Genomic DNA, 15,809 nt, shown 5'->3' with positions numbered 1-15,809 from the left:
TAATGTTATCTGATTGGGGTGCGGGGAAAACCCGTGGGAAGGATAAGCAGACCATGGTCAGGTATTGTTGTCAGGAATGGGTTAAGAATCCAATAAAAGGGAGTTCAGTATATTGGCCAAAGATTGGATCCGACGACGACTGGATGTGTCAGGCATTGAACATCTGGCTCTACCAAAATCAAGGAGACAATACCGGGAGTAGGGAATATGCAGCCTGTTGGCTTAGTGAATCATTTAATCAGATGATATTGGACGAGAAGAAAGATACAAATAAGAAGGATGAGGAACCTTCTGCCCCCGAAGTAAAGGGATGGGATGTGTTACATTCCCTTCCTCCACCTTACGTTTCCCCTGTGCCGGCTCCCATCCCCTCCCTCTCCCCTTCGCTTTACCCTTCTTCACCTTACCCTCCCCCTCCACAGTTACAGAAAGAAGGAGAAAGTAGGAGTGGTATGATGACTGGCTTACAGAGTGCAAAATTACCGCCTCAATTGGCATGAGAGGGAGGAGACTTTGATTGTGAGGGTCATTCAGAAGAACACTATGAGGCCCTTCGGGAGGAAAGGGCAGGACTCTTTGATTTGTCTCCCAAAGGGCAGGAATTTAACCATCATAAAGAAGGAGATAAGCCAGAAACTAACTGGATGAGACCTTTACAAGAGGTTCCCTTGGGAGGGGATGCAGGGGGTCTCAGATTTGTAAATGTGCCTTTGACTAGTACTGAGGTGCGCAATTTTAAAAAAGAAATGATAGAAGATCCTCAGGGATGTGCAGAAAAATTAGATCAATTTTTGGGACCTAATATATATACCTGGGATGAATTAATGTCTATCTTTAAGACTCTATTTACTTTGGATGAGCGTAGAATGATCCACCAGGTAGGGATCAGAGTCTGGATATTTACTAGTTCCCCAACCTGGAGTTTGCTTGTTGGCAAAGGATTTACAGGACCAATTGGCTATCGGTACCAGACCACAGGGATCAGGTATCGGGGTTCAATTTTATGTTCTAACAGGGGAGGATCGGGAACTAATACATTCTAGAGTATGGGATTAAATGCTTACCCTTAGCTTTAATCAGGACTCGCACAGCTCCTCGTAAGGATCTTGCCGTCTCACCATATGAAATGATGTTTAGTCTTCCTTACATGGGATTCCACACTGATACCCCTACCCCTGAGGCTAATGACCAGTACATATCTAAATATTTACAGGGACTTTCTATTTCTCTGTACGACTTAAGGCAGAAGGGTTTATTAGCTCAAAACCCACCCCTGGACTATCCTATTCATTCTGTTAAACCTGGTGATTGGGTATATGTAAAAGCATGGCAAGACCATAAACTAAAACCGATATGGCCCTTATTGTGTACTTCTGATTACAGACACTGCAGTGCGAACAAAAGAAAAGGAGTGGACTCACATACAACGCATTAAAAAGCTAATCCACAGACTAAAGACGTTGATAATATACCCTCCACCTAGCGTGCAGTCTCGCATCCTTCTGGTCTGAAAGTTACACTACGCCGGGAAAAAGTGCTATAATGTTATTTTTATTATTTGCTGTATTGTTTTTCTGCTGGTTCCCAATTTTTGGGAAACCACCCAATTGTACACAATGTATTAAGTCCTCCTGGAATAGGGGCAGCAGAGGTGATAATTACTTTGAGCAATGGACAAGTTTACCTTTAGAATGCAGACAGGGCACAGGTATAGAGTGTATTCATAGTGGGGTACCTTATTTTGTAATTTAGGATCCCAACATGGACCAGGAAAACAGAATTGGTCTAGGGGAGTGGATTGGCCTCTACAGATATTAAAGAGATGAGTGCTAAAAATATGGTACAAAGAAGATGGTGGGAAAATGATAGGCAGAACATTAGTCAGGGCTATATCTAGAGTAGGGATAAAGGGGGTATATATGCTAATGCTCGCAGACAAGCTGTGAGGTTAGGTAACAATAAACGCTCCCCCCCACCCCCCCAACTTGGCATCTTGTAAATCATCCTTTGGGTCACGAATACATTCGGAAGGCTAAAGGCCATCACTATAAGGGGGATTCCAGTTGTAAACGGCTCAAGCTGCTCCAGAGTACCACAGCAGTTTGGCATTTAAACCGTTTAATCAGACTCCAGGCAGTTTTGGAGATTATCACCAAACAGACAGCGAAGGCCTTGGATTTATGGGCTGAAGAACAACGATAGATACGAGCTACAGCTTATCAACACCGCCTGGCTCTCGATTACTTGTTGGCTGCTGAGGGCGGCGTTTGTGGAAGATCGATCGATGACAACGGTCACAATGGTCAGGCGGTTGAACTTTTTACTGGTGACTTATAGCAGCTGGACTCGTTATTTAAGCCATCATGGTACTTCCCTGCCTAATGACTTGTGTGCAGTGTTTAATTCAACGGACCCTTCGTCAGATCACTACAACCCAAAGGATGTCTGGTTCCCAAACTCCATCTGATGATGCTGAGATGGCAGTTCGTTTGCTGACTCACTGGGAAAAAGACCAAGCTTCCAGTTGAGAATTTACTAAGCGTAGCTAAAGGAAAAGTGTGGATTGTGGGAGATAATAGAATATAGGAAGTAATAAGAAATACTGGACTAGAGGAAGTGCTGAGTAGGGATGAATTCCGATAAGAGTGCGAGGAAGGGTTACAGAAGTATAATAGAAGAAGGGTTTTATAGTGAAAGACAGAATTAGCAAGTTCTGATATAGAATTAGTAAGTCCTGGGGGGGTTGAGATGTGTTCTTTGGCTTGGCTTCGCGGACGAAGATTTATGGAGGGGGTAAAAAGTCCACGTCAGCTGCAGGCTCGTTTGTGGCTGACAAGTCCGATGCGGGACAGGCAGACACGGTTGCAGCGGCTGCAGGGGAAAATTGGTTGGTTGGGGTTGGGTGTTGGGTTTTTCCTCCTTTGCCTTTTGTCAGTGAGGTGGGCTCTGCAGTCTTCTTCAAAGGAGGTTGCTGCCCGCCCAACTGTGAGGCGCCAAGATGCACGGTTTGAGGCGAAATCAGCCCACTGGCGGTGGTCAATGTGGCAGGCACCAAGAGATTTCTTTAGGCAGTCCTTGTACCTTTTCTTTGGTGCACCTCTGTCACGGTGGCCAGTGGAGAGCTCGCCATATAACACAATCTTGGGAAGGCGATGGTCCTCCATTCTGGAGACGTGACCCACCCAGCGCAGCTGGATCTTCAGCAGCGTGGACTCGATGCTGTCGACCTCTGCCATCTCGAGTACTTCGACGTTAGGGATGAAAGCGCTCCAATGGATGTTGAGGATGGAGCGGAGACAACGCTGGTGGAAGCGTTCTAGGAGCCGTAGGTGATGCCGGTAGAGGACCCATGATTCGGAGCGTGAATAAGGACAAAATGACATGATGGGACCCAGACAGGATACCCCATGGTCTTTCAAGTTTACAGAAACTGCACGTAGGCAGACAGAATTACCAAATGCCAAACCAATCCAGGAGGCAGAAGAATGTTAGGGGGGGGGGGAGGGTACCTCTACACTGAAATGTACTGTATAAAAGTTGGGTGAGCCCCAGTATGTGTGTGTATTCCCAGGGTAAGGGGAGGCACCCAACTTTGCATTGTTGGACAATAAATGTTCTTTGTTCTCAATCTTTGTCTGGAGCAAAATCTGTGAAGGTGCTTCTGTTTCTCACAGGGTGCAAGAACTTGTCAGGCTGAGCATGCTCACTCGGATTATTTCTGCCCCCCAACCTCAGGACCTACTACTGACGCCATGAACGTTAGTTAATGGACGGTGGCACTCGGCTCCCTCGGATGGGAGCGAAGAACGGCAAGTCCCCTGCCCCGTCTGCGGCCGCGCGCCCCCCCCCTCCCCCACACCACCTCGCCTCGGTCGCGCGCGCCCGCTCACCGCCTGCCTCGACCGCGCGCCCGCCACCCCCACCCCGCCTGCCTTCCCCGCGCGCGCCGCCTCATGAACGTCGCCGAACTCCAACCCGCCACGCAGCCGATGAAGGCTGACGGGCTTATCCCTCGAGGGCCAAAGTAAGTCGGTAGAAACTTGCTCAACTCCCGCTCCTCACCTGCAGGGGATCCGCTTCCGACGTGCGACACTTTCGGACCACCCCTCGGCCATTGCCTTCTCTCCTTTTCCCCTCCCCCCAACCCGCTTCTCCTTCTGCCTCCCCAACTGACCGTCTCCCGGCAGCCCAACTTCTGACTGGCCAAAGGCCCGAAAGGAACGACAACAACCTGCTCACGGCCAATCGCAGCTGGCCACCCCCCCCGCCCCACGTGCCCCGTCTGACCAATCCCAAACGCAGACAGCTCGATTTGAAGCCATCGCGATGAGAATTGGTTAGCCCTTCGACCAATCAATGTGCAGTATTCTGGTCTCCTGCTGGCGGCCCGGAGTGGGAATTTTGGGGGGAGAATGGAGGCTTGAACTTTTATGGAGTCACCCGTGGGAGGATAATAATATTGATTTCTTCTTAGAAAAGTTGGGATCAAGAACGAAAAATGCTGGAAATAGCAAGTTGCTCCAGATGTGTGGTGCTTAGAGAAATGGAATGAGGAACTTGAGTTCAGCAAGGTGTTTTTACTGCAATGCTGATGGAAAAACCCTATCAAGACTAATGGAACATTTTAACGCCACACCTCGGCCCTGCACCCACCACCATGCCGAATTAAACCAGTCCCCAGCTACTTGCACGTAGCCTGCTTCCAGTCCCCCGCTCGTTCAAGAGCATTTGTTGCAATTTCTAAATTAAACTGGATAATACAAAGCACCTAAACAAAGAATTGGATTCCAAAGTAGCCCTGATGCCACATTACAATATTGCAGCCGTTCTTGAATTGGTTTGCATCTTCTTACTCCTCAAATCAGTTGAAAATATCTATTATTAGGTACCACTCAGCCATTTTTTCCTAACCCTGAGCAGAACAAATCTCCAGCAATAAATTCCGGAGGCTTTATAAAACCATATCAGAAACAGGCCTCTTCTGGTCTGTTCCAAAACGATTTTTTTTGCCTTGTCCCACTGACCTGCACCCAGCCCGAGATGCCTCTTCCATCCATGCACCTGTCCAAGTTTTTCTTAAATGTTCAAATTAAGCCTGCATTCATCTCTTCGGATGGCAGCTCATTCCACATTCCCACCACTGTGAAGTTTTCCCTCACACTCCCCCTAAACTTTTCCCCTTTCACACTTAACCCGTGACCTCTGATTTGTATCTCACCTACTCTCAGTGGAAAAAAGCCTTTCTACACTTACTCTGTTTATCCCCCTCAATTTTAAATAGCTCTATCAAATCTCCTTCATTCTACACTCCATGGAACAAAGTCCTAATCTGTTTAACCTTTCCCTGTAACTCAGTTCCTGAAGTCCGGACAACGTCCTAGTAAATCTCTGCACCATTTCTATTATTGATTTTTTTCCTGTAGTTAGCTGACCAAAACTGCATAAAATACTCCAAATTTGGCCTCACCAATGTCTTGTATAACTTCACAATAACATCCGAGCTCCTGTACATAATACTTTCATTTTATGAAGGCCAATAAGCCAAAAGCTCTCTTTACAACTCTACCCACCTGGGAATTATGTATCTGTACTCCCAGGTCCCTCTGTTCGAACGCACTACTCAATGCCCTACCATTCACTGTGTAGGTGCTTTCTTGGTTTGTCCTTCCAAAATGCAATACCACACATTATTTTTCCACCCATTTTTCTAGCTAGTCCAGATCCCCCTGCAACCTTCTTCAATCTTAGTGTCATCTGCAAACTTGCTGATCTAATTTACCACATTCTCATCCAGAACACTGATATAGATTACAAAATACAATGGTCCCAGAACTGTTCCCTGAAGCACACCACTTGTCACAGGCCTCCAGTCTGAGAAGCAATCATCTACACTACTCTCTGGCTTCTCCCGTCCAGTCATTGTCAAATCTAGTTCTCTACTTTACCATGTATCTTAACCTTCCTGACTAATCTCCCATGTAGGTGGTTAAAGGCCTTACTAAAGTACATAAATCCACGGCCTTAATGTACTTGTAATTACAAAATGGTCACTTTTGAAATTCCAAAAATTAGATCACTAAAGTTCCTAATTTTAAGAGGTCCAACTTCATGTGATTTACTAATGTCAGGATGGTCTTGAAGATTTGGATGTGGTTAGAAACATAATTGAGGATAGCAAGTCCAGAAAAAAATTAATTTATAGGACATGAAAATGTTTCAATCATTTGCTGAACCTTGATTAAACCAAGAAGAGTTTTTGACTTTTATAAAAAGATTATACTTTCTCCTCTTTTCAAGGCTGAAGAACTCCCGTGCTTGCTTTTTAGTGGTCTTGCAATCCTCATCCATGGCTTTATCATGCATCTGTTTTATGCAAAAAAAAACAATAAATAATAAAATGAGAATTAATTTTTAAAAAAATTGCTGGTAAAATGGGAGAATAAAATTGGCGCAGTTCAGGTCCGAACCATTCATCTAGAATATGCCAAACCTGACCTAAAAGTTAAATCTGATAAGAAAATTAACAGGATGGGAAGTGTAGATTAATAGATATCCGAGATCATGGAAGTTTTTTTTTAAATTATGGCTCAGAATGTCTCCATTTGTGGTGTAATTAGAACCAGAATCTAGAAGCATAAAATAGTCACTAATAAACTCAAATAGTAATTTACAAGAAATATATTTACAAAGGCAGATAGAGAGAGAAATCATTAACATAGAGTGATACAATTTTCCAACATGTAAATAGGCCCCTAGGCTCAACTGGACCATGCCAACCAAGCTAGTCCAATTTACCTGCATTCAGCCCATTATCCCTTCAAACCTTTCCTATTCATGTACCTTTCTAAATGTTACAATTATCCCCACCTCTACTATTTTTTTCTCTCTGGCAACTCATTCAATATGACCCACCCTGCATGAAGGTATTTCTTTTTAAATCTTTCCCTTCTCATCTCAAATCTATGCCCGCTAGTTTCAGATTCCCCTACCTATGGAAACAAGACTGACTGTTTATTTTATCTATTTTCCTCAGGATTTTATAAACTTCTACAAAGTCCCACCTCAACCTCCAATGCTCCCAGAAAAAAAATCCCAGCCTACCCTTATAATTCAAGCCTGCCAGCCCTGTTAACATTCTCATGATTTTTTTTTTCTGCATCATTTCCAGTTTAATATCTTCCCTAGAGCTAGGGAACCAGAACTGTGCACAAGACTCCAAGTGATGTCTCAACAGTCTTCTTTCTACATGTGGAATCATTTAATGTATTTAAGACACCTCTATACTTTTATATTTATCCTACATTGATACTTAAGATGATAGGGACCAAGCTGGCTCCCAGGTGAGCAGTCCCACTCATTTCATCCCTCCTCTCCTTATTCCTCTGTACTCCTGTAACTTATTCTCTCTTAACATAAGCTATCAATTCTCCCTCATTTTTAATTAACCTACACTAAGTGTAACAAATCTACCAGCACGTCGGTGGGATTTGGGAGGAAACCGGAATTAGAAGAAACCCACTTGGCTCACAGGTATTATACAAATACTGGATGGTGTATGGCAATTATTTTTTTGCATGAGAACCAACTTTATTTTTTTTGTATTTACCATCTTTTTGATAAGCATACTATTGTAGTTTTTAATATTTTTATTCCCCACAAAGTACCTGTTCAGCTGCAAGATAGAATTTCAGTGCATATGTACACTGTACAATGTATATGACAAGAAATTAATTGTTATCTTTTGCTAAATAACAAGTGATTCAAGACTACTTGGTTTGATTTCTCTCTATTTACTAGGCTGGCTGTAAATGCAAATTGAACTTTTGATTTTCCATTCACATTATTCAGCTTCTGTTGCTTTGTTCTTCCAGAGGGTTTTTTTTAAACCAAATGGAGCCAAATTTAATTTATTTGATGGAGTGCCAACTTATTCACTGTGACATGCAACCTTGTTGCATAGTACTTTATGTTAGTTAATGGATCTCTTGAACTTTATGACATCCACTTGACATCAAAGTTAAAATATTCTAACATTGTTTTAGATCTTCCATACAAGCTCTATCAATCAGTCACAACCAAACACATTAATTGGTAGCAGGAATTAATAAACTGGGTCATGCACAGACTTAGCAATGAAAGTTCCACTTCAGGCAGGAAATAATTTTGAGTATAGAACAAAGCACAGGTGACAAGATTAACCTCCACAACAGGTTCAAGATTCCAGGCCAGAGATCCCTTTGTCTTCTCATCATTCCACTTTTGGTTCTCCTCAGTCATGCCTCTTTTTACAATCATACAAACTCTTCTGTTACATTTCATGGATATCGATCACCAGAGTGAACAAAATTCCCCTTATTAAAATGGTACAAATCAGCATGATCCCTCCCTGATATCCAAAGTGGTCCCATGCAAATAACACTGAACTTGACATGATACAGCAACGAAGGGCAATTAAATGGCAATAATCATTCGAAATAGAAGTGGGCTGTCTGTTTAATCCATTAGACACATTTCATAATCATTCTGAAGCAGCTCATTTTGTTTTTGTAAGATCCAATATTGATCAACTTAATGGTCACCTAGTCAGCAGAAAGGGCAAGACGCTGCGATTGCTTGGGACTGGAATCCCACGTTATTTTGTGGGTCGACGAGAGAAACCATTCTGCTCCTATGCTATTCAAAGTGTGAAGTTTTCATCTAGCCTCAAGAGCACCCGATTGTTAGATTAAAAACTCGTTTAAGTATCCATGTAAAACACCATTCAAGAGGATATATATTGGTTTTAGGATTCATATTTCTTCATTAGGTATCTTATTTACAGTTAAGCCCATTTTGTCTAACTTCTTAAATACCCCTTTCCTCAGGGCACAAGAAGCATCGTGAATTCCTAAAAAATTAAACATTTCTCTCTTTTTAGTAAAATAACTTGTTTGAAACAGCAACAGAGCATTCCAATCACATAATTTATTTTGGTTAATCTTTATTTCAATTGCCTGGTCTTTTGAGGTAAGAGGTGTCAAAAATTATCTTCATCATAAAATGTACAGGACAAGAGACCTCAACTTATCCACAAGTCACAGCGCCATTTATTAAATTCACATATTACAAAAAGTTATAATGTCCACAAGTTTCTAAAAATAGGTTATTTTTGGCCCCATTAACCTAAACTATTTAATTAAATATACCAAAAATTTCAACATAAATCACAATGTAGAAAACTTAAAAGGAGGAAAAATAAACATGGTGAAATTTATTAAAAGTGAAAAGTAACATAACCTCTGAGAATTTGGCCCTTAGTGGTTGATATCTGGAGAATTTCAGAAATTCTGGTCGGATTCTCAAAGCAACACCAGGGAACATCAGAAACCTCTTCACAATTCCACGCAAAAGACTCAGCACTGAAAGAGTTCTAAAAGTGTAAATTTCAAAAGTGTAACTACATACTGAGAGTTCAGAACAGCAATTTCTGATATCTTTCAATACTTTATGAAGATCACAACTGACACCACAAAAATACCATTTTACTCTATAAAGTTATAGTTTACACAAGTTAAATTTTTCAGCTTTTGAATGTTGTTGCGGGTTTCTTCACAAAATACACCATTAAGAAACTTGTCTTGCAACTCCTGAGATGTGACCAAATTTCTGCCTATTACTGCTTTTGAGAGTTCAATATGATTAACTAGAAAAGCACCCTATACGGGTGAACACTTTTTTTTCTGTTCCAGTATTATGGAATCATTTTCTATGGAGATTATGGCTGAATTGGACCATAACCTATGAACATTTACACACATCTTGTAACTGACATGGTCACAGCAATTATGTAAATAAGGAAGGTTATCAAAGATCTTAGTATATACACACACAAATAATGGTGGTTGAAATACTTGAAATATATGGCACAGTTTCAATGTCCTGAGTAGACACAAGTCTGGTTTCTGTAGGTAACATATTGAAGGCACTTCTCATGTTCAGCCAGATATTAAAAATGGGAAGTGTAAAATATTTTTTCACCCATCCATATGACAAGCAGATTTTTTCATGCCAACTCCAGTTAAAAATTAATGACTATAAATGGAAATACTCATGGTCACCACCATTTTTACATAACAGGACATTTATTTTAAAATTGTTGAATCTTTGCAGGTTGACATGCAGCTGAAAATCAATCTTTTGCTTTTGCAAACCTCAACAACTAGGAGTGTAAGGTTAATACACCAGAAAAATTCTGGGTGTGAGAAAATGATTGAATGACGCATCATTTATTCAGATGAGAGAGCTTGGCCTCCACATCTCTAAGATACAATTTGGTTCTGTGGCTAGTAAATCAAATATCTGACATAATTGATTATAGTTCATTGATCATCACCTCCACTAAGACAAAGCTCTATTGAGGATTGACAGTTCTAACATAAAACATGTGCTTACAATGGAGCTTTTAAGACTTTTTTAGTACAAAAATATCATCTGTGCAAGCAGCACAATGTTAGAACCACATTTACCAGGTAGTGCATAGCCTCATAAAACAAAGAGAAAGGAAACAAACTTTCTAACAAAAAAATAAGCTTCAGTTTAGATAACAAATACAGAATGTTTAAGGACAAGACATATAGCCTAAAAAATGTTTTGCAAAACATACATGATAAAGCATATTTATTGCATCTCCCACAAACACAATAACCTAATAATACTAAAATGATTTCAAAAGGTTATTACCATTTGGTTCCAAAACTAAATAAACCAATATTTATACTTAAATTAGCATTAGAGTCTATTAGACTAAAAACTTAATCGATGTCCCAGATGCCTTTTGCAATTATTGCATTAGGCTTATCGTAAATGTAAAGCTAGTCAAAGCTAGTTGATGGAAGATCTCCTAAGAATGTAACAGCCAATTTAACAAAATATAGTTGGCAATGCACCTGGAGGGCACTTATGTACAGTTCAAATAATTTAGAGTCTGAAGTAACTAGTCAAAAAGTGCACGTCCAGACTTTGTCGGTTCCTCATATCTTTTTTATCATCTTATTAATCATAGATATAGCCAATACTTTTGTCCCACTATTGATTTTAGTTTTTCACAAGAATAATTAGAAAATAGGATGACATCTACAAGGTGGTGATATTGTAATAACCACCATAGTACATTTGGATAGTTTTTTAAAAATTACATGAATAAATCAATTTGTTCTTTTTTTAAAAAAAGACCAAATATATTATCTGAATCCATTAGGGTAATCAATGAATTATGATTTTTTGTAAGTTTGAAACTTAAAGAAGCATAGATCAAGAAACAGAAGTGCTTGGCATTTCCTTGTGAATGTACAACTTAAAAAAAGAAAAAAAATTCTGGTTCCTGCTGTAACATTAGTAGTCTTTATTTTTTTCCAGCATTTAATTCATCAATTCCTGCATCTTCTTTTAGTTTATGATGGTCAACAAGGAAATAATCCTGTTTTCAACTGGACTTAAATGAATGACATTAAAATAAATCTGGCAAAAGATTCCATTTATTTTAATAATGTGCATATGCATCCACATTTTCCAAGAGAATGTGTTTGTCCTGAAAGTTGTTTTGATTTACAGAGGTAAGCTGTCAAAGTGTGCAAAATACTACACAAGAGCATCACCTCATAATGGAGCAAGCATTGGTTGCTCAACACCATTCTATTTCTAGAATACACTAAAATATATCGTTTTTATTGCTTGGAGAAACTGTATGGTAGTGCAAGTTTACAATTTCTGATGCCCATTTCATCCAACCACACTGCTCAGCAGTCCCATTTAATTTAAATCATTTACTTTTTATGTGGTTCACACAGAAAATAGTTGAGTCACACAAACCAGAAAAACACAAAATCCAATGTCCCACATTTGCACGATTTAGGAATCTCAAGTTAAATGGTTTGGCAACTAGATTTACCACGGCTGAAGGAGAGAGTACAATGGTCATATTTTCTACTCCTGATCACTATCCAACTTCTCAGCTGGAGGTTCACACATCCTCAAGGACAGGATTTCCTTCAACTTCAATACTTTTCTGAATTCAAGCCTTCACAAAGATATGCAAATTGTTCAAGACAGTGTTTTTGCTATGGTAACACCACAAAGAGTGAACATCTCAAGAATTCCAAAGAAGTAAAACAAAATCACATCAAAATAGGATGAAAACAGGATATATACAAATTGAACAAAATGTTTAAATTTTTTTTTGTCTGCTTAAAGGAAAAAAAGAACTCACTAATGGATTCAGATTACATGATTTAATCATGAGTCACTAAAAAACAACTGCTCTTCTTCTCTACTTTGAACTCCTGAATTAGTACTTATTTCCCGACTTCACTGTGCTTTGTAGCATGGCCTACTGAACAAATAATCAGATCTTGGTCACTTTATGCTGCAAAACCATGCCAATTCCAGTGGGTATCCTCATCTTAGAAAGCAATATAGACTTCAGAAATTCTTTTGATTTCTAATCAAGAGACACAACAATAAAATCATTTTAAAATCGCAGCAATTAAATAATATCAAAAATACAAACATGGTAAAATATTAACACTGGAATTTATTGGGATTTAATTGGATAACGTCAATCTATGGCTTAAACCACATTACACTGGCTGACATATGGGGTATTTGTGATTCTCAGTGTCAAATATACACCGATTTAAAATTTAGTATGGGCTCTACTTTGGAACACATTTAAGTGTGTTACATTTGTGGTATCAAATAACAGAAAACAAAAAAGCAAAAGCTAGATATTTTAAATCCAATCAGAAAACGTTGGAAAGACCATGCAGGTGCAAGAGGATCTGAAAAATAGACCAATTTTGAGGGACAATAACTAAATGTTTTTGTTATACAAATCTTAATACATTTGATTTTCCAGTATTATCCTTTGCCGAAAGTATTCATTTTTTTAATTAATGTACAGCATTCCAGTGTCAAAGCTGAAGATGGAACCTGTCAATCAGTCAAAAATCAACTTGGGAGGTATGCCTTAAATCTTGTTTTACTAGCTTATTGATGCACCCCCCTCATTAAAATCACTTCTAGAGAAAACTGCAGTATTTTCAGATCCATTGGAATTCAGCAATAATGGTGAAAATATTTCTAAGTTCACAACAAAGAAATACAGTGGAGAGAAGAAAATACTAATGTATCCTTGTGCTAATGAGCAGCAGAATAGAACTAAGAGAACTTGTCAATTTACCACAGAAATTCCAAATTAGTAATTGTAATATGAAGGTCAAATGCAAATTTGACAATTAAGGTATGACAACTTCAACTAAATATTTGAAGATTAATTTGCAAAACACGACAAGTTCATGGCTTTCATATATAGTAAATTTGACTACTTAAAAGGTTTATGGCTATATTATTTTTCCCCCAGAACAGATTTCATTTTAGGGAGCTTTATTAAAATGTGTAAATATTTTGCACTTTAACCACAGTGAGGAAGGAATGCTCAAAAGAAGGATGGAGACTGCAAACATACTACAAAAAGAATGTGTAAATACCAACTGGAAGCAGAATTGGATACGGGGTCAGTTTCTCCCAATCACGAATTTCAATGCTCAACAAGGAATTTACAAACTTGCCCTCAATAAAATTTGATCAGCATGTATGGCTGTCAGATACAGAAATTTGAATAAAGTGACTTGAATATTTAAATGAAATTCTTCCTCACTAAAGAAAGAATGACATTCATCTAAGCACCTCATCACACTTCTGTGAAACTTCAAAGTGCTGCATAAAGTCTTCTTGAAATATGTATTTTCCCCATAATTGCTACATCCACAACTAATTCTATAAATGTATGCACATTCGTAGCCAAATACCTCTTGGAGCAAGCCATTCTTTAGGATAAACTGCTATACAGTACAAGCTACATTTATTGTAGCAGTTTGTATAATAATTTCCATATCCTCTACTTATATCAAAATTAAGACTGACCAAACAGATGTATACTGTTGGGCTCAGCAAGCACAGTACCATTAGATACTTCTACAAAAATTTGCTTTTGACAATAGTTGTGTCTACCAAGCGGAGGTATTAATACTGTAACCAAGTTCAAATTACAACACAAATAATATTTATTGCAGTTTATCAGTAGTGCTGATAATGTGTAGTTTTTTTTCTGTATTCTTCAGCTGTAACCATTAACGTCTGTTCAGCTGATTTCAAATGATTCAGCTGCAACCAACCAACTGAAGAACAGAAAATTTAAATGAGGAGTACCTAGTTACAGATATATATGAATTCTCAAGATGACCTATGTTGAGAATTCATTGGAGTCATGTTAGTTAGTTCTGGGGATGGGGTCATAGGGTGTCTATGGAGCATTATATTAGGCTGAATAGTGAATGTGCAATGTTTGTCAATACATGTCCTTGTAGATCTCTTGTAGCAGCGGATGCAATGAAGTGTCTGCTTCAGTTTTCTTAATCTTCTGAACAAGCTGTGCATGCTCAGTGACTAGCTGGCGCAGGTCAGCCATTTTCTGGAGGAGCTTTGGAAAGAGGTACTGAGAGTCTGGATGGTTGGCTTGTAAATGTAGGCTCAATGCTTGGAGAACACTGTCCTGCATTTCTTCAATCTGCTTCACATTCATTAACCCAGGACGGTCTACATTAAAAAGGGAAAAATAAAAACGATTAAACTAACTTGTTCACATTTTCTTTTGAAGTGAAGCAGGAAAGTCTGCAAATCCTGTTAATGTAGTAAAAACACAGAAATGCTGGAGAAATTCAGCAGGTCTCACAGCGTCCGTAGAAAGTAAAGATATATAACTGAAGGTTTGGGCCCGATCCCTATATCAAGGTATGAGGAAAAAGTAGGCCTGAAGAAAAAGGCTGGGGAGAATGGAAGAATGAGCAGGGGGAGGAGTACAGACCAACAAGACAAAAGGTGTTAAATTGGATACAGGAGAGGAAAGGTGAGAAATGATGAGACAGAGAGAGAGAAATACAGAGAGAGAGATAGTGGGGGGCAGCCTAATGGAAACCTGCTGGAGGGTGCTGAGACAATATTCAGGTGCCTGCCTGCATTTTGTTCATACCTTGAGGAAGGGCTCAGGCTCGAAACTTCAGTTATATGTCTTTACCTCCTACAGATGCTGCAAGCCATACTGAGTTCCTCCAGCATTTCTGAGTTCTTGACACTTTTTCTTTTGATCTGGACTGATTATTCAGTCGAATTAATAATGAACATTTGCCAAATTGTTTCATAACCATCCAACTACTCCTTCTGAATATTTTCAAATCTAAAAAAACCAAAATAGATTACGAGTCTATCACAACTTGTGGAAGGTGGAAACCAAGATGAGAACCAGAGATGTACCAAGAATAGACTAATTGTATTTTACATATTTTGTCATTTGTTGTTGATAGCAATGAAGCAATATAAATAAAATGGTGCTAGTGCCATAACAAAAGTAGTGGGTGGTATTTTTCAAGACTGTTTCTGAGGCAACAACCTTGCCAGGAGTCGATACAAATTGCAGAAGACTACTAGAGATACACAAGCAACTGCAGATGCTGGAATCTAAAGCAAAAGAATCTCCTGCAGGAACTCAGCAGGTTAAACAGCATCAGTGAGAGAAAAAGAGGTCCTCTTTACACTAGCTTCTCTTCTCCACATCCCCATTCTCGATAAAGAGTTTTAGCCCGAAACGTCAACCATTCATTTGCTTTCACTGATGCTACTCGACCCAATGAGTTCCTTCTGCAGATTGTATTAAGCTTCAACTAACTATTAGATGCTTTTGGCTGCTAATTCAAAATTCTAAATCCGGACAGACTTTC

General features: G+C 39.3%; 2 protein-coding genes and 1 long non-coding RNA gene across 4 annotated transcripts in view; 1 reads left to right on the top strand and 2 right to left on the bottom strand.

Annotated features, from left to right (window-relative positions):
* Positions 1-4,168, bottom strand: part of LOC138765009 (E3 ubiquitin-protein ligase makorin-2-like) — a 36,671-nt gene extending 32,503 nt beyond the window's left edge. For both annotated transcript variants that reach the window (XM_069941617.1, XM_069941619.1), the window contains exon 1: positions 4,063-4,168. In XM_069941617.1, coding sequence (XP_069797718.1) covers positions 4,063-4,115 — 53 coding nt within the window. In that variant the 5' untranslated portion in view covers positions 4,116-4,168. The remainder of the gene's footprint in view (positions 1-4,062) is intronic.
* LOC138765012 (uncharacterized) lies at positions 3,932-4,834 on the top strand. The gene is made up of 2 exons (XR_011358415.1): positions 3,932-4,024; positions 4,475-4,834. It is a non-coding gene; the product is annotated as an uncharacterized lncRNA (long non-coding RNA).
* Positions 4,835-8,963: 4,129 nt separating this feature from the next.
* The window catches only part of LOC138765010 (peroxisome proliferator-activated receptor delta-like), a 50,052-nt gene continuing 43,206 nt past the window's right edge, over positions 8,964-15,809 (bottom strand). The window contains exon 9 of the mRNA XM_069941622.1: positions 8,964-14,631. Coding sequence (XP_069797723.1) covers positions 14,384-14,631 — 248 coding nt within the window. The 3' untranslated portion in view covers positions 8,964-14,383. The remainder of the gene's footprint in view (positions 14,632-15,809) is intronic.

Source organism: Narcine bancroftii, chromosome 5, assembly GCF_036971445.1.
Source record: "Narcine bancroftii isolate sNarBan1 chromosome 5, sNarBan1.hap1, whole genome shotgun sequence".
Lineage (NCBI taxonomy): Eukaryota > Metazoa > Chordata > Chondrichthyes > Torpediniformes > Narcinidae > Narcine > Narcine bancroftii.
This window is presented reverse-complemented; position numbering and strand designations above follow the sequence as displayed.